This window comes from Pseudorca crassidens, chromosome 3, assembly GCF_039906515.1.
Source record: "Pseudorca crassidens isolate mPseCra1 chromosome 3, mPseCra1.hap1, whole genome shotgun sequence".
Lineage (NCBI taxonomy): Eukaryota > Metazoa > Chordata > Mammalia > Artiodactyla > Delphinidae > Pseudorca > Pseudorca crassidens.
Genome location: NC_090298.1, coordinates 12773051 through 12799298, shown reverse-complemented (window position 1 = coordinate 12799298; position 26248 = coordinate 12773051). Strand labels below are relative to the sequence as shown.

Sequence of the window (26248 nt, the reverse complement as noted above, 5' to 3'; positions counted from 1 at the left end):
GACTAAGTTGAAAATACTTAAAGTGAGCATTTAAAAAAATTTTAGGAAATTGTCTTGACTAAACTTTCCAAGTGACTAAGTGACACTGGTGGCAGCAAAATGACTTAAATAATCTGAGACCTGATGACGTTGACTATGAGGACCAATGGATCAATTATATTCAGAACTCTGTTTTTGTTTTTTTTTTTTTAAACAGAGAGTGGTATTTTCTCCAGAGACACCAGATAGGAATATAAGTTGAATGTCCCACATGTGGTCCACTCATCCACGCTGGCTTTGAACCACACTCATTCCACGCTGAGCTCTTGTTTCCTAAAGCGCATTCTATGGTCTTCCAGTGCAGACATATGGCACGCACTTCTGGCTGTTCTACAGAGCCTTCTGGTCCAGGGCTGACTGAATATGTGAGTAGTTTTTCTATCACTTATAAACCATGTTGATATTAAGCATAAATGTAGTCCAGCTAAGCTTTCATTTTCTTAGCCTAGAGGAGTATGACAGGATTAAAACCAAAGTGAATTGAGGGACGACTCAACTGTTTTCAGCAAATAATATAGAAGTGATTGTACCATTTGGACCCACTTAATTTTGTGTCTGACTATAAAGCAAACATTGTGACAAACGGGATTTGAAGGAAACTGAGTGACTATAGAGAAAAGTATAGTCTATATACTTTTATACTATATAGTATACTTTATACTATACTATATAGTATAAAAGTACAGAAACCTAAGTATAGTCAATACTAAGGTAATGAAACAATATTCAACTTATGACAAGCAACCCAATAGACCATTAAAGTTTTAGATCTATAAAAATATATATTTTAAAAATTTACACAGTAACGATTTACATAGTCTTAATCAGTGTGAAACACATTCTTATAAAGAGAATCACACAGCTTTAGAAACTTGCTATTTAAGAGAACTAATTCTGAATTAGTCATTCCTTTATTCCTATTTGTATAGGTTTTCACATATCAAGTCAGTTATCAGTTAAAATACAGGGCTTCCCTGGTGGCGCAGGAGGATCCCACATGCCGCGGAGCGGCTGGGCCCGTGAGCCATGGCCGCTGAGCCTGCGCATCCGGAGCCTGTGCTCCGCAATGGGAGAGGCCGCAACAGTGAGAGGCCCGCGTACCGCAAAAAAAAAGAAAAAAAAAATACCTTCTTTAATGTGGATTCTCAACATTTTCAGAGTACTCATAAATTAGATTTTTTTTTTCCTCCCCAAGGCCTGCTTGGACAGAATTAAAATGGTCTTTCTTAGATCTCATTAAAATATGAGAAAATCATCTGATATATAACAAAAACAAATATTTCCATCCAAAATCCATTTGCAGAACGTCCCTGGAAAATTAACAGGAATGCCCCTGATCTGGGCTGCTCTTCTCTCCTTGAGGCTGGGCTGAACCTATGCTAGCTCTGTCTTGGGCTCTCCCGTACACCAGAGAAGGCCCTGGGGCTTTCCCCTGGCTCCCCCGTGGGTGGAAATGACTTTGGTTCAGGGCTGTGAAGGCCCACATCCAAGAAATTCAAGTCACTAAGGTGGCCCTGAACTAATACAGTTTCTTGGGGACCTTTCAAATGATAGTGTTCCTAGGATGAAACCAGAAGCCATCTGTAGTTATTTCTTTACTCTGGAGACAAAGCAAAACACAATTTGCATGACTCATTTGGTCACCTAAACCTCCCTCACATTGGACTTTACACTGAGGGTCTTTTAAGGCTAGAGGAAATAGATTAGAAGGGCACGATAGAAAGATAAAGTGAAAAGGAAAAGAAATCCAGGTACCAGGCAGGGGAATTAAACTTGCTTATCAAAAAAGTCAGTCTTGAAGATAAAAGTTCTAAGGATGGATGATGATAATAGTTGCACAATGTGAATGTACTTAATGCCATTGAACTAAACATTTAAAAATGGTTAAAATGGTAAATTTTATATTATGTATATTTTACCACAAGAAAAAAGTCAGTCTTGTACTAATATTCATACAACCCCTCAGTGTGGACACACATGGCCAAAATTTAAGAGAGAAACTTATTCTAAAATCAAAAAAGGACAAGGGCATACGTTTTCATTTTTGCTAAAATTCCTCTCCTCATTTGAACCCTATAAGGTTAGAGAGACATTAAATGTTGGCATCACACAGGAAATTCACTTCCAATTTATTGTTGGCATTTAAAAGTGGTGCTAATTTATATGCAGTTCCTATTAATTAGTTTGTTACATTCAATTATACAACTGAATTAAAAACATAAAAACACCCAGTACCTCTTCCCTTAAAATCTTCTGTTTTGATGCTTTCCCAAAACACAGCAACTACTGAGAAGTCGTCTTTATTTTTTACTTTCATTGTATCGAAATGTTTTCCACAATCTGGTCTTGCCCCTCTTTTTAAAGAATTATTTTCCCACCCTGCCCCATCCCCCCAACACAGTTAAGGATGAACATCATGGGTTGATATGTCACAGAGTTATAGGCTGCCCATCCCTGTGAAAAAGTTCTTCCTTTCAGTCCTGGATCGATGTGGAAATCATTGCACCGGATAAGGAGATGCCAAGGCCAGTGGGAATACACATGTGCCAGGTACATACCTGGACAGGCTCAGGTGGAGCCAGGAGTCCGGAGCAGCAATTCTACGTGTATCAGTCTCAGCAGAACTGCTGCAGGCTGTCATCATATCTGCTTGTGAACACAGAAGGGACAGTTCATTTTTTCTTGGTCACAGTAACACATCAAGGGGATAACGTGCAACAGTGTCAATTCAATGACAGGGGTGATGCACAACCACAGATGCCTCCAAGCAGGAAAGGACTGTAGAGATCTAGTGAGAACAACTGCTTCGCCTGCCTGTCAAGGTAATGCACAGCCCCTGGATCTGAGCTCGTTACTCTCCAGCTCTTCACCCAGAAAACAAAATGACAGCAGGCACAGCACTGGCTTATGTAGTACATACAGGTGATCGTCCCCATTACAGAAGAATCTGAATGTTATTTTCATACACCACAGCATTTAACATACCTCTTTTTTATTTACAGTAAAATATAGAAATGTGAGAAAATGTTAGCGTCAAACATGTTAAGACGTTCTTAGAAGGGATGTGTAACTTTGAAGTAGTAGATCATTAGCCAAGATTTTAAAGGTTATTTTGTATTCAATATTTGTTGAAATTCAAAACAGACGAGCAAAGTACCTCCAAAATAAAGATTACCAAAATAAACTGAAAAAGTATTTCCAAAATAAAGATGATCAAAAGCTAGTTAGCCTGAGTATATTAGTTGTCTACTGCTGCTGTAACACATTACCAGAAACTTAGCGACTTAAACAGCCTATCTATCGTCTTACAGGTCTGTAGGCTAGAGGTCTGACATGGGCTCCACTGGGCTAAAATCAAAGTGTCGGCAGGGACGCGTTCCTCTCTGGAGGCTCTAGGGGAGAATCTGTTCCCTCGCCTTTTCTAGCTTCCAGGGGCCGCCCACGTTCTTTGGCTTGTGGCTCCTTCCCGAACCTGCAGTAACTTTCTTCCTGTATATGCTGTAAGTAACCAACGCCAGCCATGTTGCATCTGTCTCTGATTGTACCTCACACTTCCCTCTGACTGACCCTCTCCCAAGTCCCTCTTCCACTTTAAGGACACTTGTGATTATGTTGGGCCCACCTGCAGAACCCAGACTCCTCTCCCTATTTCAAGGTCAGTGGATTAGTCCCTTAAGTCCACCTGCAACCTTATTCTCCTTTGCCATTTAACCCAACATATTTACAGGTTCTGGGGATTGGATGGATTCTCCCTACACACATTAGATACACATGTAAATACACATTAAATATACCGTTTAATATTTTTGTGACAGTACAATAATTGTCATTCAGTTGCCTTAATCTACAGAATTTCTCTTTTTGAGCTATATAAAACATATTAAACTGGCCAGATGCAATAGTAAAAAAAAAAAAAAAAGAGATAAAACAAATTGTACAACATTACAAAGTAGTGGCTATGTGTAAGTATGTGTTTGTTTAGATGTGTATATATAAAATCATACATGTTTATGTGTGAGTGTAAATACACACACACACAATTTTAAAGTTAATCGAATGGTTCTGGAAAATCAATATACCATAGAGATCCCTGGGACGGTAATGCTTATAAAAGAAGGCCATGTTTATGAAGATCCCAAATCAGTCAAAGACAAGATTCTTAACAAAGAACATCAAGATTATAGACAAAGCAATTCTTTCCCTTTAGTCCTTTTCCCCTACTTGTTTTTTTCTCGCTTTCTTCCTGTTCTTGTTCTTCCCAAACTAAATGTCCTTGTGCTCTGTTGTGTGTGAAATGACCAGAGCCTTTACAAACAAGGTCGAACCACCAACCCACAAATGCATTAGTGCAAGGGCTCTGGAGGAAATCACTGGAAACAAAGGGAAGGCACGTGGGTCTCCGTCCAGTGTACCTGTAATCCTGGAGAGGGAGGTCCCGATTCCTCCAATGGCAGCAATACTAGCTTTGCTTTTCTAGAAACATGACTTGCAAGTGTGACCACTGTCACCGGCGAGAGCTGGTGCCCGGTCCAGGCAGACTTAAAAGACAGGAATGTGATAGTGGCAGTCATTCTCGGTCAGCAGGGAGACCTCCGGCCACTCCCTGAGCGACTCCTCTGGGTAGCAGACTTCAAAGTCTCTGGAGTTAAACCTGAACAGTCTGAACACTTTTATCTTCACTTCCAGGGAGTATCCAAGTACAGACAGATCAATCTGGGGACGAGACGAAAGAGAGGTCACAGATACACATCTCCAAATTCCCACCTCTCACCAGCGGAAGGCGAGTATTCTTCTGCCGCTCATGAGATGATGATGTATTTGCTGACCCACACATGAACCAGGGAGGGGGCACAGAGCTGGGGAACGAACGTCCGCTGCGTGGAGGGCAGGGGACAAGCAGAGAAACGTCTCCGGGGAGTAGCGTGAAGAAATCACAGGGAAAGCTGCCTGGAAAAAAAAAACTAATAAAAGGAATGCTTACAGTAATAGTTACACTGTTTTTCCAACGGTTTTTTTTTATCGTCTTAAATCAATTTTTATTAAAATGTCATGATTTTGAGCACCCCCTAGGAAAGGAAAGCAAAGCAAAACGAAAGCCCTTTTCTACGGGGAAATGAAAGCATCGTCTGGACTTCTTTTAAAATCTCAATAGCTTCTACTTGTCTGCACTAAGTAGCCAAACGCTCTCCCAGATGTTGCCTCAGTTTGCAGCTGGACTTCCTCCTGGGCAACCTCTGTTGTGGGAAAGCCTGTTACTGCCTGAGAGGCAGCGGGAAGGTCAGGAACGCTCCCACGACTGCCATTCGCCAGCCACAGGGCTGCAAAGACGCAGCCGCCAGCATCGGGCAGGAAGGTTTATCACTCCTTTTCCTCACTTGAGGGCAATCATACCCACCCGCCACCTCTTTGCAGCTGGATTTATCATGGCTGAAAGCAAACTACAAACAAACAAACAGCTATGTGCTCAAGTGTTGCCAGCATCGTCCTTCATCATACACACACGATTCTTCTGCCCCATTTACCTGCTCTAGTCCACACGTGTCACCTACAGAATTCAGGTGATGCATCATGAAGCTTAAAGGGTCGGAAGAGGTTTCCCGGGTAAACAGGAGTCGAAAAAGACTGGGAATGGCCTTTGCGGTCTTCATTTGTTCATAAGCCTCAGTGACCTGATAGAGCATGATGAACTTCAGAGCTTCGTAAAGTTTATATTCCAGGACAGCATCAGAAAAAAGGATGTTGCACATACTTCCTCTCTTGTGATAATCTTTAATTCCACTAAATTCAGTCCACTAAAAACACAGATGTAAAGTGAAACTTAAACGGAAAAGGTGAATACATAGACCATTGCATAACTTTTAAAGTACTTATAAAACAAACCAGAGATTAATAGAGGGGAGTCGAACTTTAACTTTTCATTTTATATCATCTGACACTGATTTTTTTAACCCTAGGTACTTATTACTTTTACATTAACAAAATATTTCATTTAAACTAGTTTTTCAAAAAAGCACCACCTACTAGGTAAAATACTAAACAGGTCAGTTTCCTAAAGCTGCCTCTAAGGGTGTTGGGTTACACAAAGGACTTTCCAGTGACGAACAGTACTAATTAGTATTCTTTCTTTACCACTCACTGTGTGCCAGGGCGGAGTATAAAGCGATCTACATGCATTCTCTCATTCAATCCTCACAATAACTAACTGTACAGGGTTGAGACTATTCACATTTTAGTTTTACAGATCAGAAAACCGTGGCACAGAAATGGTATTTCCCAAGGAGGATTCATTTCAACGATCTAAAATCTGTGTTTATTCAGAGCAGGAAAAACAATCTTAGTCAAATTATAACATCTGTCCTGTCCCCAAGTTACTAATAGGCACATTTCAGAAGGGCATTTCCCAGTGCCTTGTCTGGACCTTGCACCACATTTTTCTGGGGAAACAGCAGAGCTACGTGATTGTTAAGGTTTCCCGGCCAGTCCACAAAAGCCCTCTTAGCCCGTGATAGGTGTAATCATCGCGTAGAACAGCCTCGCTCCCGTTCATTACTGGGAAGGACACAGAAGAGCAGGGAAGGAAGTGGTCAGCTGCTGGAAGACCATTCCTGCCCCACTTCCTACTAGTGGGGCGTAGAGCGACATGCCTGGCATGAGAGAAAAGGGGCTGTGTGTGGGGTGCATGCTTTCATTCCTAGTTTTCCCCCCTAAAGACTCACCTGTGCTTTCAATAATTCCACACATTTACGTAATTTTCCAAACACATTCGAACCTGTATACTTCTCAGGACCAAAACTGTATTGCTGGATCCAATTACAACCTTGTGAAAAGAGCAGTTTTTCAGGAAGCTTAAAAAGGAAGTAGATGCCAACAGTGATCAGTATCTCAACATGTCTGACACACAATTTGGAATATGTCACAGGAGATAATCTTATCCCATTCAGAATCTTTATTTTAAAAGACTATAACAACAGTTAAGTAAAAACATATAGTCTTTTTTTTGTGTGTGTGTGTGTGTGTGTGTGTGTGTGGGGGGGGGGGGGGGGGGGGGGGTACATGGGCCTCTCACTGTTGTGGCCTCTCCCGTTGCGGAGCACAAGCTCCGGACGCGCAGGCTCAGCGGCCATGGCTTACGGGCCCAGCCGTTCCGCGGCATGTGGGATCCTCCCGGACCGGGGCACAAACCCGCGTCCCCTGCATCAGCAGGCGGACTCTCAACCACTGCGCCACCAGGGAAGCCCTATAGTCTTGTTTTAGATTTGTGGATTAAGTGATTTGGATCATCTTCTTAATTCACAGTTTCACAACTAATGAAAACCTAAATGAAGATTACGTCTACAGAAACAATCTTTTTGGATAAAACATTTCCCGAACTTCCTAGGTATACCCTTTTAGAAATTATTTTTAACCAAGCACCGTTAGAGTAACATAGTGTATCAGGGGAATGTAGATTGTACAAGGATGCACTTTGGGGTTCAACCTAGCTCTGTCACTCTGTCATGCCTGCTGAGAGATTACTCACCCAACACTGTTTATGTAACCTCTTAGCCTCATCCTCCACTGTAATGGAGACAATGACAATTGTCAAAAATCAATGACAGTACTATCCATTTTGCAGGACTCTTGTTGGGACTAAATAAGATTACAGAATACATAAGAATCTGATCCATTGTGGGTATCTGATCCATTTTCCCACCCAGCTGAGCCTGTGGAGCCCAGGGCCTCAGCTAAGTTCTCTGTCCTCAGCAACTAGCAGCAGGGCTGGCACACAGCACACGTTTAACTGCTAGACGCAATTAAACTACCACTAAAAACAGCTCTAAACAAAAGATGGTAAGGAAATAGACCATGTGTAGTCATATATATGCAAATACTTTATATTTCTTTGCTCCTCCATCCTTAAATGTACATCTGTGGTTAGGCATACTACATTCAAATAAAAATTAAGGTTATTCATAAGACTGTGCTGCTTTAACTGTTAAGAAAATGAAAAAAACAAGGTACTGACTGGGAGAAAATATTTGCAAATGACATAGCTGATGAAGCACTCATATTCAGAATATATAAAGAATTCTCAAAGCTCAATATTAAAAAAACCCAAACAACCCAATAAAGAATGGGCGGGGCTTCCCTGGTGGCACAGTGGTTGAGAGCCCGCCTGCAGATGCCGGGGACACGGGTTCGTGCCCTGGTCCGGGAAGATCCCACATGCCGCGGAGCGGCTGGGCCTGTGAGCCATGGCCGCTGAGCCTGCACGTCCGGAGCCTGTGCTCCGCAACGGGAGAGGCCACGACAGTGAGAGGCCCGCGTACCGCAAAAAAAAAAAAAAAAAAAAAAAAAAAGAATGGGCAAAAGATCTGAACAGAGACTTCTCCAAGGAGGTAATGTGGATGGCAAATAAGCACATGCGAAGATGCTCAATATCATTACCCATTAGGGGAATGCAAACAAAAGGCAGTGACACAAATGCACCCCTATTAGAATGGCTAAAAAAACAAAACAATAAACCTGAGAACGTGGAGCAACTGGAACTCCGTTATTGGTGGCAAAATGGCAGAGCCAGTTTGGAAAAGAGTTGGCAGGTTCTTATCAAGTTAAACCTATCATGTGACCCAGCTATCTCACTCCTAGGTATTTACCCAAAAGGAATGAAAACTTACGTTCATACAAAATCCAGTATGGGAATATTTATAACAGCCTTATACATAACTGTCAACAACTGGAAGCAATCTGGGGACCTCCCTGGTGGCACAGTGGTTAAGACTCCACGCTCCCAGGGCAGGGGGCCCGGGTTTGATCCCTGGTCGGGGAACTAGATCCCACATGCGTGCCGCAACTAAGAGTTGTCCCACGTGCCACAACTAAGGAGCCTGCGAGCTGCAACTAAGGAGCCCGCCTGCCGCAACTACGACCCAGGGCAACCAAATAAATAAATAAATAAACTGGAAGCAATCCAGATGTCCTTCAACTCATGAATAGAGGAACAAAATATGTGACATTCATATCATGGAACACCATTCAACAATAAAAGGAGTGAACTACAAATCCATGGAACAACGTGGATGAACTGCAAATGCATTATGCTAAGTGAAAGAGGCAGATTCAAAAGGCTACACACCAAATAATTCCATTTACGTGACATTCTGGAAAAGGCAAAACTAAAGGGACAGAAGACATATCAGTGGTCGCCTGGGGTTGGGGGTGAGAGAAGGATTGACAAAAAGGGATACAAGGGATTCTCTGGGATGGAGGTTACATACTGTGCTTGTCAACACTCAAATAACCATAGGGTAGAAAAGTGAATTTTAGCAGACCACCTAACTTATAAAGGACAGATGCCCTGCTCCAGAAAAGATGCCGGCATTAAAAACAAACAAAATTGAGTGCGACTATCCTTCTGAGATGGTTTGTTTGCAAACTGACACGAGAGACAGAGGACTGGGCTAAAGGGCCTTCAGTCTCCTGACGCCCTGTGTACAAAGCCACCCACAGAAGACCCCGAGCATCTGTGTTGCAGTCCCCATCAGTGTGACCTTTCCCGAATTTCCGGTGTGAGAACGTACCTTCGCAATGTCTTTTTCTTTCATCCAGGATGGGAAAGAGAGGCCCTGGCTGAAGATTTGGAAGAGCACCGACCTTAGTGCGTCGTAGTTGTCTCTCCTTACTTGTCGAACACATTTAATATGCCGCCGCCAAAACAGCTCCTCATAAGCCTATGAGCACGAGAGGAGAGGCTGTCTTTAATTCCACTGGATGAGAGAATAAAGAAAGCAAATCCACTGCACCTTCAGCAGGTGTTACCCCCAAATAAAGTGGACAACAGAAACAAAACAATTATAAATTATGAATACGAACACGTGTCATTTTCAAGTGACTTGTGTGTGTATGGAGTCCATGTCATGCTATTTTAGTTGGTAACTTCCTGGAAGCCCAGAGCCAGGAAATGTCATTCTGGGGAGATGATGTCTGCAACTTGAACACAGTGAAAAATACTATATATACTTTTAAGCCCATGCTAAAGTGTCATTTAAATGTACTTTTCTTTTTCTTTCTCTTTCTCTCTCTCACTCTTTTTTTTTTTTTTTTTTTTTTTTGGCTTTAGCTAGTGACAAGGTTGGACAGCATTGCTGGGAATATTTACCAAGACTGGTCTGATGGAAAGTTCTAAAAATCCTCAAAATGTTTTATGTCAAGGTGCCTGAATCCCTTCAAGGACAGGAGTCTCCACTGCATGTGCAGATGTGTTCATAGGCTTGGTCAGCAGGGAGCTGAAAAGGGTACAACGCTCAAGTGTCCTGAAATTACGGGCCTAATTTACCCAAGTCCTCGAAGGCACTAGCTCTAGGTGAAAGGCCTGAAGGCAATGTCTAGCAGCTGTTGGCTTTTAATTAGAGCCACAGTTGTTCTTGGTGCCACATTTGGTAAAGCAGAATGGAATGCGTGTTTCCCGATTTTTACACACAAATTCTCCACCCACCACGAGCTGTATAAACAGACACACCTTCCTCATCAGCTTGGCATGGGGTGTCTCTCCTTTCCATTCTCTTGCACAATAACTGAGTAAATCAACTTCTGCCTCCACACTGAGGTTCCCTGGACCAAATCAAAGATACAAGGTGGTGAATTTTCCCTTTCCTTTCCCTTCTTGAACCCTCTCTGCACTTTAAAAATAAGGAAGCATATGCATGAAAATATTTACTTTTGAATCTCCTCTGCAGATATCCAATCCACCTAAAAGATAAGGGAACGATAATATCAAAATTCTATTTTAAACAGCAAGGGCATTTTTGAAAATTAAAGATGACATAGCCACATACCTTTTCAGCCGGTGCCCTAAATATAAATGTAGCCTTCTGAAGTAGCAGAGGGTGCCCACCAGAAATGAAACTGCCAGTGTCACTGACCCCTTTCCTACTCTCCACGCGGTATCTAAGGCTTGGCTGGTGACGAGTGTCCAGGAGTGCACTTGGTCATTTCCTACAAAAATTTAACAATAATAACACTGTATAGCATGGGGAACTATATTTAATATACTCGATAAACCATAATGGAAAAGAATATAAAAAGGAATGTATATATGTGTCTGAGTCACTTTGCTGTACAGCAGAAATTAACATTGTAAATCAACTATACTTCAATAAAAAGTAAAATAAATATACATCACAATTACACAAGCCTGCTTTGTTTAAGGGGGAAAAAAGATACACTGGATAATTTTACCTGTAAAGAGTCTATCATTGATTTAAATAAACGTTTTTTAAAGCATTTGAAAATTCAATCTAAAGATTAAAGAAACACCTAGTTCTCCTATAATCAGTGTCATATATAAAGATATCTTTGTTCCACAGAATTCAAGAGGAATAGGGAACATAAACAGCATGGGTTTCGGAATCCCTCAGACCTGAATTTAAAACCCATTTCTCCTACTTACTCAGCTGTCTGACTGTGGGACACCTCATTTCTCTTCCCCTGAATTTTCTTGACTGTAAAATGGGAGTAAAAATACTGACCTCGCTGGAGAAAGATGGAATGAAATCATTTAAGAACTAGCACAGTGCGCCTTGCACTGTGTAGAATATCTGTTAAATCCAAGAATGATCAAGGGAGTCTGCTCAGCACCGAGCCCACAGGAGTCAATCACACCAGGGGGGTCTCCTGCCGTGTGGCCGCCACCCACTTTTGCCCACGGCGATACTCTTAGGTCATTATGGGGCATAACACATGCCATCATCTGAACGCACAGAACGAGACTCAGACAGCAGGCACAGAGACATGCTTTCCAGAAAGTGGGCCACTCAGAATAGTCGTGGATGGAGCTAGGTGTGCAGCTTACAGGGTACACTACGATTCCTGATGTGACAGGAGAGAAAATTCACAGGCCAGGAGAGCCCAAACTACGTACTTGCAATATTTTACTATGTGCAACAGATTCCTAATTATATTATGTTTGAACATGTAAAATGCTGAAGTACAAATGAGGAAGAGAACTTTTGAATGGTGGCCAAACCTCCTGGGGTTCATTGTGAAACAGTTCCCTCCCTGGCACATTGGTTTAGTAAAATTCCAATGATTAACTGTAGTAAAAGCCTCCTGGATTCGGAATCTACAAGTTTAGCATTTTTGCTCGTATGGATATTTGATATGCATATCTCAGTAAAGTTGCTATACATTCTCAATAAATATATATACTCTCAATAAAGAAAGAATTTACCAGCAAATAAAGAAATAAAGTTACCAGCAAATAAAAATATGCATGTTTATAATTATTTAAAAGTACATTTTTTTATTATTCAATTAAACTATTTATTTGTAGATCGTTGTACATTCATACGCAGCTCTAAGAAATAAGCTTACAAGAGACAGAGAGACATCATGTACCCTTTACTGGAAAAGTACATCTTCAAAAGCAGGTACTTACCTGTTTAGAACAATTGATTGGCTGTTAATTATGTATTTACTTCTACCTAGATACTTAGTACAAAGTTTTTAATGAATTGTTTAAAAACGTAAGCTATAATGCCTTTGCATCTATAATTCAGACTTTTATTAAAGCCTACATTATTCTCCTTAAAGAATGTATAATATTTTAGTATAAAGAGAGAGCATCATATGTATACACAATCACTGCCTTGTTGACGAGCATGTGGATTGTTTCCCAGCTTTTCACTTTTACAAACATTTTCCTCCAACAGTCCTCGTGGACTCATGGTATCTTTTAGGATAATTTCTAGAAGAGGAAACTCTGGGTCAAAGGGTGTGCACATCTCCAGATGGTACAGATGTTGCCAAAGTGCCCCCTCAGACAGCTGACACTCCCGCCACATGTGCGAGCCTCCATTTCCCTAAACCCCAGGACCGGTTATGATTTCTCACTGCAGTAACACGTTCATAGTTCTTCCTCCGGGAAGAGCCTTTTGGAGCATCTGCCTGCTTCCCACCGGGTCGTCCTGGGTTTTGTGTGGACTTGGAGGGCTTGCAGTCACTGGGCTGGGGGCTGGCTGCTGCCCCCTCCATGGGGCACTGCTCTCATCTGCCACACACAGACTCCAATCGACATGCTGCATTCTTAAAAGATACTGCCCGGCCCCTCGGGGCATTTGATTTGAGACCCCTGAAATGGGGGCTTCTCCTGAGCCTGAGGCCTCTCGACAGCTGCCAGGGCCTCCATAGGGACCCACCGCAGATTATGGTCTCCTCACACCTATACACACGTGCATGCGCACACACGCACACACACACACACACGCACACACGCACACACGCACTTCCCTAGCCTACCGCCCTAATCCTTGAAATTAAACCCACCTCCAACCCAAGAAAGGGCGATACGATCAACTTCTCAGAAAAAAACATGTGAGGGCTGAACACCCCCTTCCCACGCAAACCAAGAACACGAGCCTAAACTTGCATCCACTCTACCCAGTGCAGCCACGGGTACTAGCCAAGAAGGGCCAGGGAGCGGATCAGGGGGGCTGGTGTGGGTACCAGGGAGCGGCCTGGAGGTGGGACTCAGGAGGTCACAGGGGAGTGGGCTGCAGCTCAGAGAGAACCCCGAGGTGTTCACATAACTTCATATGGAAATATTATCAGGAGTGGGGCTTTGACAGTTTAAAAGAGCTACAGTTTGAGCTTTTGCTATGTGCCAGGCCCTGCAGCAAGCGTTTTACAGGAATTGTCTCATTTGCTCCTAGAAACGCAGTGGCATAAGGAGGCCCTGGTCCTGCAGTACACGGGGTGGGTGACTCCATGCCCCCAAGTGCCTGTTCCTTAACCCCGGAAGGGAGGGCAGCAGGACAGCCCAGCGCCGGGGACGCAGGGTAGCTCAGGGGCTCCTCTCGCTGCCGTTACCCTGGTAACACGGAGGCCCCCTTGGAGCTGCGGGATGCCCCAAGGAGATGTTGGGAAAAGTGCCGAGCTCATGGCCGGGCACACGGCAAGTACCCAAAACATGTTCATTATTATTTTATCACCTGAGGACACTGCGAGGGAGAGAAAGATGAACTAAGCCGCAGAGCTAGAATTCAAGCACACGGGGCACTGCGATGCAGAAGCTGGACGCCGTCCCACTTGCCTACCCTGCCTCTGAATGATGGAGCTGAGTGAATCCCATGCCAGCTCTGCTACAGCAAGTGGAATCCAGGCTCTTTAAAAAGAGAGTTTAAAAAATTTCTCCTGCATGTGTCCGTAACTGGATTACAACTCAAAACAACAGACAAGGAGGAGAACACCATAAATGAGACACCCAGCAAAATACTATCATGATCACAGCTTTGATGATCTCCTGAGTCAAATCTCATTTCCCCCAAAGCAGCCGAGACGGGATAAGATCTTCCATGTCAGAATCTTCCCGGGGTCCCCCTCGGCCAACCGGCCAGGGAGAAGTCAGCACCCGCCCGCCCAACTTCCCCTCCCCTGCCCGGTGCCCTGCCTAACAGCGAGCTGGCCTTGGGGGGCGGCCCCTGGACTAACAGGAAAAGAGAGAAGTTCCACCACCATGGAGTCAGTCTTTCAACATAATAAACAGAGGAGCGAGAAGGGCAAGAAACAAGCGGAGTAGGGGACGAGGGGTGGCTTTGGCAACGAAGAGGCAGAAAACAAGCGTTGCCAGGAATTATGGATTTGATCCTTTTTAACGCTCATCAAGAGATAAAAATGAAATTTCTTTTTAACCCTTTCGGGCTGGACCGCTTGGGTGGTGGCCGAAATGAGGTGATACATGAGGCACCAGGCATTCCTGTGACAGCGGAAAGTGGACGAACTAGGTCTTACACATCCCCCCAGTCATCAGCATTACCACCTGCGGAGACCTCAACCCACACAATCCGAGGCAACCCTTAGGCAGTTGCGATGTCCTTTGGGTAATGACACCAGAACCTCCTGAAGCCAGTAGTGTGGCCATCTGACGCTAAACTCCGATCTGTGATCACTCAGACTACATGTGGCAGATGAGACCATTGACTAGAACTGAAAAAATAAGAAGCCACTGTTCTTTTGTGGTAAAATTCTACTCAGCCTTTTTTTTTTTCTGTTCTCTAAACTGTACCAAAACTGAAATAATTCAAACACTCAAACAGGAAACCAAAAAGAAAAAAACAAACCTGAAAACAAAACTTAAAAGACCCAGAGGAGCCAGGAAACCGAGTGATCACCCTGACAGCACTTGGCCCCAGCCTCAGGCGCGCTCTCAGGGAGAGCCCCGGGGCCTGGCTGGGGCCTGGCCCCTGCCCCACAGGCCACCCCTGGGGCTGCGGCGGCACAGGGAGCTCGCTCCGCCCTCGGCTCCTCTGCCCCACCCCCCGGGGTCCCCCCCCTCCCCCGGGGTCCGGCCCACTGACATCTCCTGAGGCAGAGGAGGAGAACAAGGGCTCCGGGGCGGGCTTCGCCGCGGAGACTAGGCCTGAGCTAAACAGTGGAAAAGGCGACCTAATTTCGACATTGAAGACAGCAGGGGCAGCGAGACACACAACATGGGAAAATCACCTTGTTGAAAACTTTAAGGTGAAAAATACTAAATTTAACATAATAAATACAACAGATATTTCTATCAGCTTCAATGCCATGTTCTGGCTGATTAGCAGGAGATGGTAGGAAGAGTGGCCAAGAGAGATGGATGGGTTAGGAAGCAAACAGGGCCTGGGACGGCCGTGCCCCTTCTCTGTGGCAGGAGTGGTGAAGGGATGGGGGTGCCCCAGAGAGGAGTACACACAGGCCACGTGGTACAGTGGGCTGGGAGCGGCCCAGGAAGCCCCCCTCCCTCCTGCCCCTCGCCCTTTGGTTATGCTACTTCTTCCTACCCTGGGCTGGGCGCCAGGCTGGCAGGCAGTGAACTGAAAAGACACATGCTCTGGCCCCAGGGAGCTCTTGGTCTGGTGGCACGAGGCTCTGCTGTCAGGAAAGGCTACTGGTCAGCTTGCCCGGGCCCGCAGGTTAGCACGTCCTGCTGTCGGGGTCCGGCTAACACGAGGCCCTCATGCTGGATGCCCAGGTGGGTCATCTCTCTCAGAGGGGAGCTCTGAGAACCTCAGAGGCTCGAGAATAAAGCAAAATACGGTACGTTCGTCCAAACATATAAGCTAAGCAATATGCAAACAGAGCGATAGACATACAGAACAAATCCTGTTAGGACGTCAAGGCTTCTGAATAACTTAGAGCAAATGGGAGACTCCTAGAGAAAAGTCAGCACAGTGGAGTGAAAGGCTGCGTTTAAATGGTCTTGGCTCATGCAAAACCATAGGTTAGTTGGGTTTTTTTTTTTTTATCAGCTATGTGGGAAAGAGAACAAATAACCTCTTAATAAATCTTTGAAATGGGGAGGTCAAAAGACTTTCTACACATTGGAATTTCAGGTACTAATCCTGCGCAGTTAAGAAACAATGGTCTCCCGCTTAGTAGAGTTCTATAACCAACAACTACAAGATCAGTATCGCTGAGGAAGAGAACCCCCAACGTGAAAGTTTTTATCTCGAAAGTCATGACCAGCGAGACACACAAGGGTAGCCCTGTCGTGCAACCAACTTAACAAGGCTATGCGCGCAATCTCACGTCCCGTGGGACTGGGCACGCGTCACCCAAGGCTCCTGCCGACCAAGAGTCACCAAACACAGCAGGAAATGCTGCTTGCCAAACACTGAGCGGACTGTGTGCGTGTTTTTAGTAACATCATAGCTCAGAGTATTTTCATGTACTGGGCACAGCGTTCGGTGTGTTAAGTCCCACCCGTCACTTTAATTTTCTAACCATGTGGCAGAGGTTTAAAACCCACCCAACTACAAAAGCAGTAGGTGGGATAGGCTCCGGGGACCCCAGAACTCCAGGTCACTGTACCCAGCCAGGCAGACTCCCTGTCCCTGGTCCGGTGGAGACAGCGGGCTGGCAGAACAAGGCCGGGACCCAGTCTTTATTCTGCCATTTTCTAGCTGCAGGACCTCAGATGAATCACTTTGTCTCAACAAAGAGGCAAGCGGTTGGTGTGACCAGATCTGTCACCACAACTTGAATCGTTGCTGCTTGGCGTCACGAGGAACGTGTCTGATTCTTCCTCCACACGATCTTTGACAGAAACACGGGATGCTTGGGCCGAAGGGGCTGGAATCCCACTGGTTCTCCAAGGCCTGAGTCACACCAGGCCCTCAAGCAGAATGAATCTCTCCCCCGGTTCCCCCCTACACACACACACACACACACACACACACACACACACACACACACACACACACACACACGCTGTCCACACTGCAGGTGGGTTCCAGTTCAGTGGATTCATGACTGTGTCCCCTTTTGGAAAGCACTGGCTGGAAAGCACTTTTGAGGTGAAAGCTGAAGCTTAATTCACTGTGGACCTGGCCACCTGATGAGCTGTCACACGCACACTTCATCTTTGAAGCCCAGAGAAAGCAAGCAGAAGCCTGAACTTGAACCCACATGTTCTGACTCAAGGTCAGAGCCCTTTGAATTAACTACACAACTGCCCTTCCTGAGTAATTCTCTTCCAAGAATTCAAAATAATTAATAAGCATGAACTCGGAAGGCAGCTGTCATTCCCACTGTGCCTTTTTCTCTTCTAGATCAGACACTCCCCCTTCTCTCCACCAGGCCTCACTTGACATGATTTGGTGGTGAGGGGCAGGGGGGTAGTCTCTTCACCATCCCGGTCACTCTTCTCGGGACCCACCCCACACTCAGAGTGAGACCGCAGGTCAGAACACACTGTCCTGGGTGTGACCAAGCGGGAGAGAATTCAGCCACGTAACCACTTCTTCATGCTCCATCGGGAGTCAGCAAGTTTTCTGTGTGGGGTCAGAGAGTATTTTCGGCACTGCCAGCCGTCTGGTCTCCGTCCCATCCACTCAGATCGTCCCCGACAGAGGGGAAGCAGCCATCAGACAGTACACAGCGGGTACTGTGGTGTTCCAAGAAAACTTTTTTACAGACGCTGAAACTTGAATTTCATATAAGTTTCACATGTCAGGAAATGGTATTCTTCTTTTGATCTTTTTTCCAACCATTAAAAAATGTAAAAACCATTCATAGGTCACAGGCCATACAACAACTGAGTGGGACAGATGTGGCCCATGGGCCGTGGTTGGCCTGCGATTGTATGAGTATTCAGCCTGCCATCAACCTAAAGCCGTTTAGACCTGTCGCTGGAGCACATCTCCCCATCTGCTGAAGGGGGAGAGAGAAAAGGTGCTATCATCCCACTGTCCTCAAACCTCCAGGGGGAAGAACTGTCCTGGAGATCTGGTGCTGGCCTCCACCCCTCTACCCTCTCCTCTTCCTCTTTCTTGAGGGAGGAAGACTTACCTGATGGCAGGTGTAAGACCCTGTGCTCAGCTTAGCCCCCTCCTCTCCACTAGGATCTGCCTGCCTGCCGAGAGGTGCCCTTGGGGCTGCTGTCTCTCTGGGAGGGAGGCCTGACCTTTGAGGGGAGAGTACAGCTCAGGCACTGCCTGCAAGCCCATCTGGCCATATGACTAAGACATAGGGATTTTATCACCGAGCCGGCATTTTAAAAATCCCTGACTTCCATGTCCACCTTTCAGTTAGTTCAGAACCTGGGAAGGGAAGCAAGGGGTTATCCAGATCGCGTGTGCAAGCTCTGTGCTTTTTCGACCCAGGAGCTGACACACAGCCCTGTTAAATTTCACGTTACTGGACTTGGTTCACTGCTCTGACCTGTCATGGCTTCCGTGGTGCTCTGTCCCTGTCTCAACTCTTAGGCCTTTAAAAATTAAGCTTGTCTTCCACATCCCAAAATAGATCATTTATGAACATGTGACCAAGAGAGAAATAAGGTACACCCTGAGGCAAGCCACTTTCGCTGCAGTGATTTTTCCATTAATCAGAATCATTTGGCCTCTGTCGCTAGTGGTTACTCATCCTTCTAATTGGCTTCCCTTCTCCAATGCCATTTTCCGCTCTGAAGCCAAGGGTGTGTGTGTTTTGTTGGTTTGTTTTTTGTATCTTTTTTTACATTCAATGGACGTGTCATCTCCTATTCAAAAATCTTTTTGGCTTTTCTTACTTATAGGAAGGACCCACATCCTGGCAGCCAGTGGAGTCATCTGGAAAGGCCTCTAACAAGTAAGAGAGTAATGGGGCAACGCCTATTGCACCATCCTAGCCACAGGCCTCGGAGAGCTGGTTTTCCTGTAACCAGGGACCGGCCTCACCACGTAACCCCAGCCACTGGTGGAACCAACTGAGAAGTCGGGCTGGGCCCACCACTGATGGGAGCCCAGGGCGGAGGCTCCCTGTCCTCCTCCCCTAGTCTCTAGCCCTCGCGGACCCACCTACCTTTACGTGGTCCTTCAGATCTGCTCCCCTGAAAAGAAACCAGAGGCTTCCAAACAAACTCGCCAAACATTATAGAGCATTGTACTCAAAGTCTATTGACAGCGACATCCTTACCAGCTGGGCACTCAGAAAGATAATCCTCGGGCCCCGTGGAAGCAGAATCTGTGTTCTACAAGATCCCCAGCGATTCAAGCGGAACCAGAGCCTGGGAGGCACCGCCACCGAGAGGGAACCGTCCTTGCCCTGGCTCTACCTGTGGAGAATCTATCTATTGGCTGGGCGCCGGGCTTTTCTTTAGCTCCCAGGTGATTCCAGTGTATCACTGGCGATGAGACACACTGCTCCGGAGTCAGGGCTTCCTCCACCCTCGGCTGTTTCTGTTAGCTCAAATATACTATCACGTGCCAATTGATTTCCAAAATTACCCTTAGGGGAATCATGCCAGATAGTCTCACTGGTCATGTAATCCAGCTACAAGTAAGTGCTGCCTGTGTTTTGTGTCTCTTTCCCTTTGGCCAGGGTGGGGCTACTTTTACTAGTCAGTTGCTATTTTTCCAAGGCTGGGATCTATGCCTACCTAAAAAAGAACTTTGCTGAAATTAATAATCAAGGAACCCAACTACTAATGTGACCTCCGGGGAGGTTGACCAACTCCTCCTGGCTTGCCTGGGACTCCCCCAGTTTTAGTGCTGAAAAGCTCCTCGTCCGAGGACATCCTTGGTCTCAGGCAAACCAGGACGGGTGCTCACCCCGCCTCCAGGGTCCCCCTTGGTCTGACCCTGACTCTTCCCTATTCTCTCACCTCTTCCTCTGGCTCCAGGATGACTGGTGGCCCTCAGTTCCTCCATCAGGGCTCACTCTTGCCTCCCGGCCTGCCTTTGCCCATGCTCTTCCCTCATCTGGAATACTCTTCCCTCATCTGGAATACTCTTCACTTTACTCATTCTCCAGCTCTCAGCTCAAATGTCACTTCCTGGGGCCAAGCTTCTCTGACCCAATCCCAAACCCCAGGCTTGGTCAAATCCCTGCTAACTCTCTCACAGCACACGGTGTCCTTTTCCTTCACAGCACTCGTCGCAGTTTATACAACTGTGTTTGTGTTTGATTAGTGTCTGTCTCCCTGTGTAGGTAAATGTCTTAAGGACTGGGACTGTGTCTGTTTTCTCTCTGCTTTCCTGGTCCCTAGAAACATGGTAGATAGTTAATAAATATTTGTTGAATAAATGAAATGAGTCGATGTAGTCAGAATCCAGTCCACATGTCTCCACGACAGAGACTGCCGGCCAACCCCAGTATCTGTTCTCTCTTCTTCCACAGGAATAGAATCCTGACTTTGGCTGGATACCTAGCTACTCAGAATAAAGGCTACATTCCACCTTCCCTACATGCTGGGTAGAGCCATGTAAGTGAATTCTGGCCAAGAAGTGTTATGGGCAGTTTTCAAAAGGTTCTGTTGAGAGGAGTGTGTACTCCTTGCCCTCCCTCCTCCCTACTAGCTGGAATGTAGGTGTGATAACTGACATTCAGCAGCCATCTTGGATCAGAAAGTAGCTGTGGGCATGAAACCCATGCAGGGTGGAAACAAAGTGGAAGGAGCCTGGGCCTCTGACACTACGGAGCCCATTCCAGCCCTGGGGAGCCATGTCTGAGCTTTGCCATAAAAGAAATAAACTTAATTCACTTATTTGGGGCTGTTCTGTTATTCCACCATACCTAATCCTGCCTAACAGCCTCTCTCTTGCTGGTCCCTTCTGACTTCTAACATGCACGTCAGAAATGGTGTGGGAGTTCCCTGGCGGTCCAGTGGTTAGGACTCCACACTCCCACCGCAGGGGGTGCGGATTCAGTCCCTGGCTGGGGAACTAAGTCCCACAAGCCGTGTGGCGTGGCAAAAAAACAAAACAGCAAAGCAAAAAGAAAAAAGAGAAATGGTGAGCCGCCACTCTTGTTTTCCCTTCCCTTAAATACACTCATGTAAATATAACGCAGGAAGTGAGGCTGTGAAGCGGTCACCTCGTGGGATGGCTTCAGGGCAGTGGAGTGAGCGGGCCCCAGGGAGTCAGGAACTCAACTCCAGGTCTGGTCCTAGACAGTCGAGCAACCTGGACCTCAGCTTCCTCCCCTATAAACAAACACAAGGAGGCCAGGCCACTCAGCGCCATTCTCCTCCAAATGCCTCTTTATGTTAACATGTTTCAGAGTTATGTTAGTGGAATGGTCACGTTGTGGTACAGGCACAGGATTTTAAGCAGTTGTGAAACAACCGAGGTTCAACTAAACTCAAAACATCACTCAAAACTTGCACTACAGGAAAGACGCCTGAGCGTGTACAGAAGATACATGAGACCTTGACAAATGCCAGCAAATACTTCACCCCTGAGACATGCGTGCTTAGGTCTGCATGTCTATTACACCAGCTGACCTGAAAGCAGAATTTTGATAAAGAGCCTTTTCCGCAAGGGCTTGCGTGGAACCCCAGTTTCTAAATGACAGCAAGAAATAAAAGAGGAAGATTGAGGAGCCTGGGGGAGTGGGGAGGGAAAGGAGAATTGTACCTTCACATGTTAGAGGCTCCACACTTTGAATGAATCAATGAGGTATATGTGGGAGAAGATGCTGGAATATCCAAGCATGAGGACCAGTGCAGTACAAGGTAGGTCTATAAGCAGTGGCTGTACCAGTCCTCTGTCATGACAACCAGCTGAGTATCCCAAACTGAGTTTAACAAATGTTTAAGAAACAAAAGAGAGGGATACACCGTGGATAAAACTGATCTAATAAACTCTCAGTTTGAGAGATTTTTCTTTTTATTTCAGATTTCAGAGGAAGGAATCGATGCACCCAAGGCTTGCACTGCTTCAGGTGCAAAACTGAGGGACCCAACATTTATATTAATAATTCGATTGGCTACGTTTGCATTTCAAGGTGCGAGGCCAGCCTTAGCTACGAACTGAGCTCCCAGTTCATTTGTTAAATACCAGGTAAAATGACACAGAGCTGATTGGGTCTGCCACTCAGCCCTTCACAACTGGATGGCGACTGACTGTCCTCACCCAAGCCGGCCTGGCTGGCCATCTCTTCCACTTCTCCCGTCCTCTCAGCCATTCTGCTTCTTCCACAGCATTTCGACCTATCCTGGCAGGCGATTTGGAAGGCACAGAGCACTGTTTTCCTGTCACTTTAGAGATCTCACAGCAAAGTTGAGGCCTTCTTGTCGCAGATCAACAAATATACCCACGATGTGCCTGGTGTCACTCTAAGACCCAGGGAAAGGTTCTCTCTTTACAGGGAAGAAGCTCAGTCCACTTCTCTTCAACTTGGGAGACAAGACGCTCTGGGGAACCTTCTCTGCCCCGGCTTAGGGGAGAGACACACAAGGTTCAAAGCCCGCGCCCCTACCCACCTCCACTCCTGAGCCACTTGGGAACGAGCCTGTGCCCACGAGGTCCTCCAAGCCTGGGGGGAACAGGAGCTCAGGTCCACTGTATGGGCACATGAGAAGGAAGGACGCTTCCCCCGCCCCCCAGTGAAAAAGACAGCTGTATGTGATTTACATTTAACAAGATTTACAGAAAGGGGTAGGCGTGGTCCTGCGCTCCTGGCCCCCCCAGATCTGGGCAGTGCCTCCAGGACAGCCTGACAGGCCGAGACCGGGACCCCCAGGTCTTCTGGGTCCCTTCCGGCCGCCTGGGCCTCAGCGTCTGACGGCCAGCTTGACCTCTGAGGTGGGCCCACGGCACAGAGCCCACCCGGAGTGCAGGCGCCCCACAGGCCAGGCCAGGTCGGGAAGGCATCTTGTGGCTCTGGGGGCCGCAGGCACTCAGACCCCACCCAAGAGGCCAAACCCAGGTATCTGGGCAGCTGCCGGTGCTCAGGGAAGTGGGCTGGGATTCTGCTTCTAAGTTGGGAGAGGACTCTTGAGAAGCTAACTTCCAATTATCGATACATTATTACTCCCTCTGCCAGAAGACTAACCCTAACTAATATTCAATAAAAATCAATAACACTGGCAAGCAGAGACAGAGCTAATAAGGTGTTTTAAATTACTATGTATCTAACATCCAACAGTTCCACGTAAACGCAAAGTCAGAGTCACCTGGTTAAATCAACAGTGGAAGACTTACTATTAAATTCTTAATTCAGAGGTTTATTGAGCATAGCATCTTACGTGTTACGGTTTCTGGGATTGTTGTTTATTGCCTGGGAATCCCAGCAACAGTACTAACAGAAAAGCGTCCTTAGTCTCCTAGAAATGAACATAAACATTTTATCTTCCTCTTACTTTAAACATGATGGCACGTCTATTCCGGCTCAGTTAAATGAAAAAGTAGAAGAACAGAGTATGACTAGAACAAAAGATCACTGGAAAAATGAGTGTATAAACAAAAACTTCTCCCTGTTGACTTACTGTAAAGTGACATTTAAGTGTTCTTCCATTCAATTAATTACAAATCAATAAATGTGTATATAACCTCCGTCTTGAGAACAGATTGTCCTAAGTAACTGAACGTGGACCAGAGGATTCAAGTGGGCAGGAGAGAAAGGTCAGATACACTAGTCCATTAACTCCTTTAAATGGTACATAGAGACTTCAGAGCCACATATAAAGAAACACACGTGTAGGAAGTTTTAGCTCGATAATGATGACTTTTTCTCCCGGGCACACACCTGTGAGTTCCCTTGAGCAACAACAATGGTATTACGTTGATAAGCCAACTTTACTTTAGAACAGCTCAACTGCGATGAGGTACCCTTGGAACCTAGAGTGCTCCCAGGTATAAGCCTGACTGTTTTAGGAGACAGAAGCGGGCGATGGTTAAGAACGTGCTGCGGGAGAAGCCAGGCCGCCAGGGCTTAAATCCCGGCACCACTTACTAGCTGGAAACTCTGAGGAAATTCCGTGACCATTCCGAGCATCACAGGACAGTGGTTGTAGAGATTACATAAGACTATGTATGGGCAGTGTCTCCGCGTCCAGCACCGAGAAAAGAACTCCAATACCCACTGCTACTGTGGCAGGGACAACGCTGGGGGCTGCAGACACATAGGACAGCACCCACCTGCTCCGGGGAGCCAGGTGAAAGGTCACTTTCAAATTCAGTCATTGTGCCAATCAAGAATTTCTACTTAGCTAAAACACATGGTGCCAAAACTTACATTTTATTTGCTATTTAATCCATCTCACAGGAACGTAAGAGTAGAAGTATAAAAGTGACAAACAGGCTGGCAAAAAATAGCAACTGTGGACCACTTGGTTGTAAACATTCTCTTGTAGGCTCTGTTGCAGGCATGTGTTTTCAATTGCAGTGTTGGTTTTCCTTTTCCTAAGCCCTCAAACTACTTTTTAAGGAAGGAAAATGTTTCCCTTTAGGCTGGAGCTGAGGAAAGAATTCTCTCTGCGCTCACAGTGCCTGCACACCTTGAACCTGGTGCCGTGGAAGGGAAAATTCCTGACAATTACATTAAGCCAAAAGTAGATACCCTTCCGCGCCCCCCAGTCAGCTTTTCCCAGCTGTGCCCCACCTCCGCTTCCAGCTTTGCTCCACCGAAACAACACAGGGAGAAGGGAAGAAAATCACATATGAAAAAGTTCGGATGGATACACCCCCAGGATTCTATAAGAATCCAAGGTGCAGAAAGGTTGAAAATGAGTTCATTCTCCAAACTTTTGAGGGTGGGAGATACGTCAACCACAGAATTCTAGACTGGGAGGGGCTTTATGGATCAGCTAGCCCAGTGCCCTCATTTTATGGACCAGGACCCAGGCCCGCAGTCCTGGGCAAAAGGATGTCTAGAACTCATGTCTTGTCTCCTAGAACCGGGCTGTTTTCACCACACCCGACACTTTGCTGTGTGAATCAAAAGTTCCCGCTGGGACCAAGAATCCGGACTAAGAAGCAGTCCCAAGAACTTCCCAGTGACGCTGCGGCACCTGGAACAGGCGTGCTCCCCAAATTCACCAGTGGGCTCTCACCCCCCGGGTGGCCTCCAGAGAAATACACAATCGGGAATGTGCTCCAAACTGAGAAGCAGCTCATCTTCCTCAGACCTGGGGCTGAAAGCATGGGAAGGAAAGCACCCTTCACTCGTCCGGTGAGGGCCCCGCTACGCACGCAGAGGGCAGAGACACCGCGACACAGGTGGCGCGCGGCGACCCCGGCCACCTGTGCCATATACTGTGCTGCCGCTCCTGTCCCTGGTGACATTTTTGTTTCAAAAGCCAGAGTTTTCTCTGTTGCTCATCGAGTCTCGACTGCTGCGAAGGTGTCGGCCACATCCTCTGCCAGCAAAGCGCGAAACCCGTCAACTTCCCTCCGACAACAATCAAGGGCTCGGAGGGGACACCGAGAAGGGGACACCGGCGCTCGTGGGCGCCAGGGCCCGACCCCAGCCGCTGCCGGGGCACCTCACGCCGCCGCAACGCATCCTAGCCCGCAGGACCCGCTTTCTCTTTCCAGGAACCCGCCAGCTCTGCCTCGGAGGGTCGCTCGCTGCCTCGGCCCGAGGGCGCAGTTCCTCACTGAGGGGCGAACCCGCCCCCGACGGCCCCCCAAACCCTGCAGCCCGTCCCCCTCCCCGCCCCGGGCAGGGCGCCCAGGACCTCCCACCCTTGGGATGGCGGGCCCCGAACCTTCCAACGCAGGGCTGCGCCGACGGCCGGCGGGGAGACCGCTTCCCGGGCGCCCGCGGCCCCCGCCCCGCCCCACCGGGCCCCGGGCCCACCTGCGGCGGAGTCGCGAGGTCGTTGCCGCTCCCGCTCCTGCGGGGGGCTCCTCCGCGCCGCCATGGCGGCCGCGTGCTGCTGATGGCCGCGGAGCCTCGACCGGTGGGTCTGTCAGACGCGGCGGCAGCCGGCCGGCGCCCCGTCTCTCTTCCCGGCGGCTGGCGTGCGATACAGGCGCCGGCAGGGGACCGC

General features: G+C 46.9%; 1 protein-coding gene and 2 long non-coding RNA genes across 16 annotated transcripts in view; 2 read left to right on the top strand and 1 right to left on the bottom strand.

The window, feature by feature from the left end:
• The window catches only part of LOC137221143 (uncharacterized), a 65251-nt gene extending 54041 nt beyond the window's left edge, over positions 1-11210 (top strand). For 8 of the 10 annotated variants that reach the window (XR_010941893.1, XR_010941891.1, XR_010941889.1 and 5 more), the window contains 3 exons: positions 197-404; positions 3351-3539; positions 4726-4774. This is a non-coding gene — a long non-coding RNA (uncharacterized lncRNA). Of the gene's footprint in view, positions 1-196; positions 405-3350; positions 3540-4725; positions 4824-10142 lie in introns of those variants that run through there. The other 2 variants (XR_010941890.1, XR_010941892.1) reach the window with 2 other exon arrangements.
• Positions 2152-26248, bottom strand: OTULINL (OTU deubiquitinase with linear linkage specificity like). 5 transcript variants are annotated; one of them, XR_010941883.1, is made up of 9 exons: positions 26056-26243; positions 10854-11013; positions 10736-10767; positions 10538-10629; positions 9600-9749; positions 6756-6884; positions 5562-5831; positions 2453-4752; positions 2152-2418 (listed from the first exon to the last, which is right to left on the bottom strand). XR_010941883.1 is itself a non-coding variant. In XM_067730396.1 (8 exons), exons 1-8 carry the CDS (start codon positions 26117-26119, stop codon positions 4579-4581), a joined length of 1062 nt encoding a protein of 353 aa, XP_067586497.1. In that variant the 5' UTR covers positions 26120-26248; the 3' UTR covers positions 2152-4578. The 5 variants fall into 5 exon arrangements, 3 of the variants coding, with proteins under 3 accessions (XP_067586497.1, XP_067586496.1, XP_067586498.1); XR_010941884.1 differs by having other exon boundaries at positions 2152-2685; positions 4452-4752; XM_067730396.1 differs by having other exon boundaries at positions 2152-4752; positions 9600-9740; positions 26056-26248.
• On the top strand, positions 18841-21016 carry LOC137221145 (uncharacterized). The gene is made up of 3 exons (XR_010941895.1): positions 18841-18967; positions 19067-19809; positions 20650-21016. It is a non-coding gene; the product is annotated as an uncharacterized lncRNA (long non-coding RNA).

Coding starts and splice junctions, on each gene's coding strand:
- OTULINL (XM_067730395.1), bottom strand. CDS start 26,119: ATGGCGGCGCGGAGGAGCCCCCCGCAGGAGCGGGAGCGGCAACGACCT. Junction 9,750..10,537: donor ATGCCAAGCTGATGAGGAAG/GTGTGTCTGTTT, acceptor TCGTGCTCATAG/GCTTATGAGGAGCTGTTTTG. Junction 6,885..9,599: donor AAGAAAAAGACATTGCGAAG/GTACGTTCTCAC, acceptor TTCCTTTTTAAG/CTTCCTGAAAAACTGCTCTT.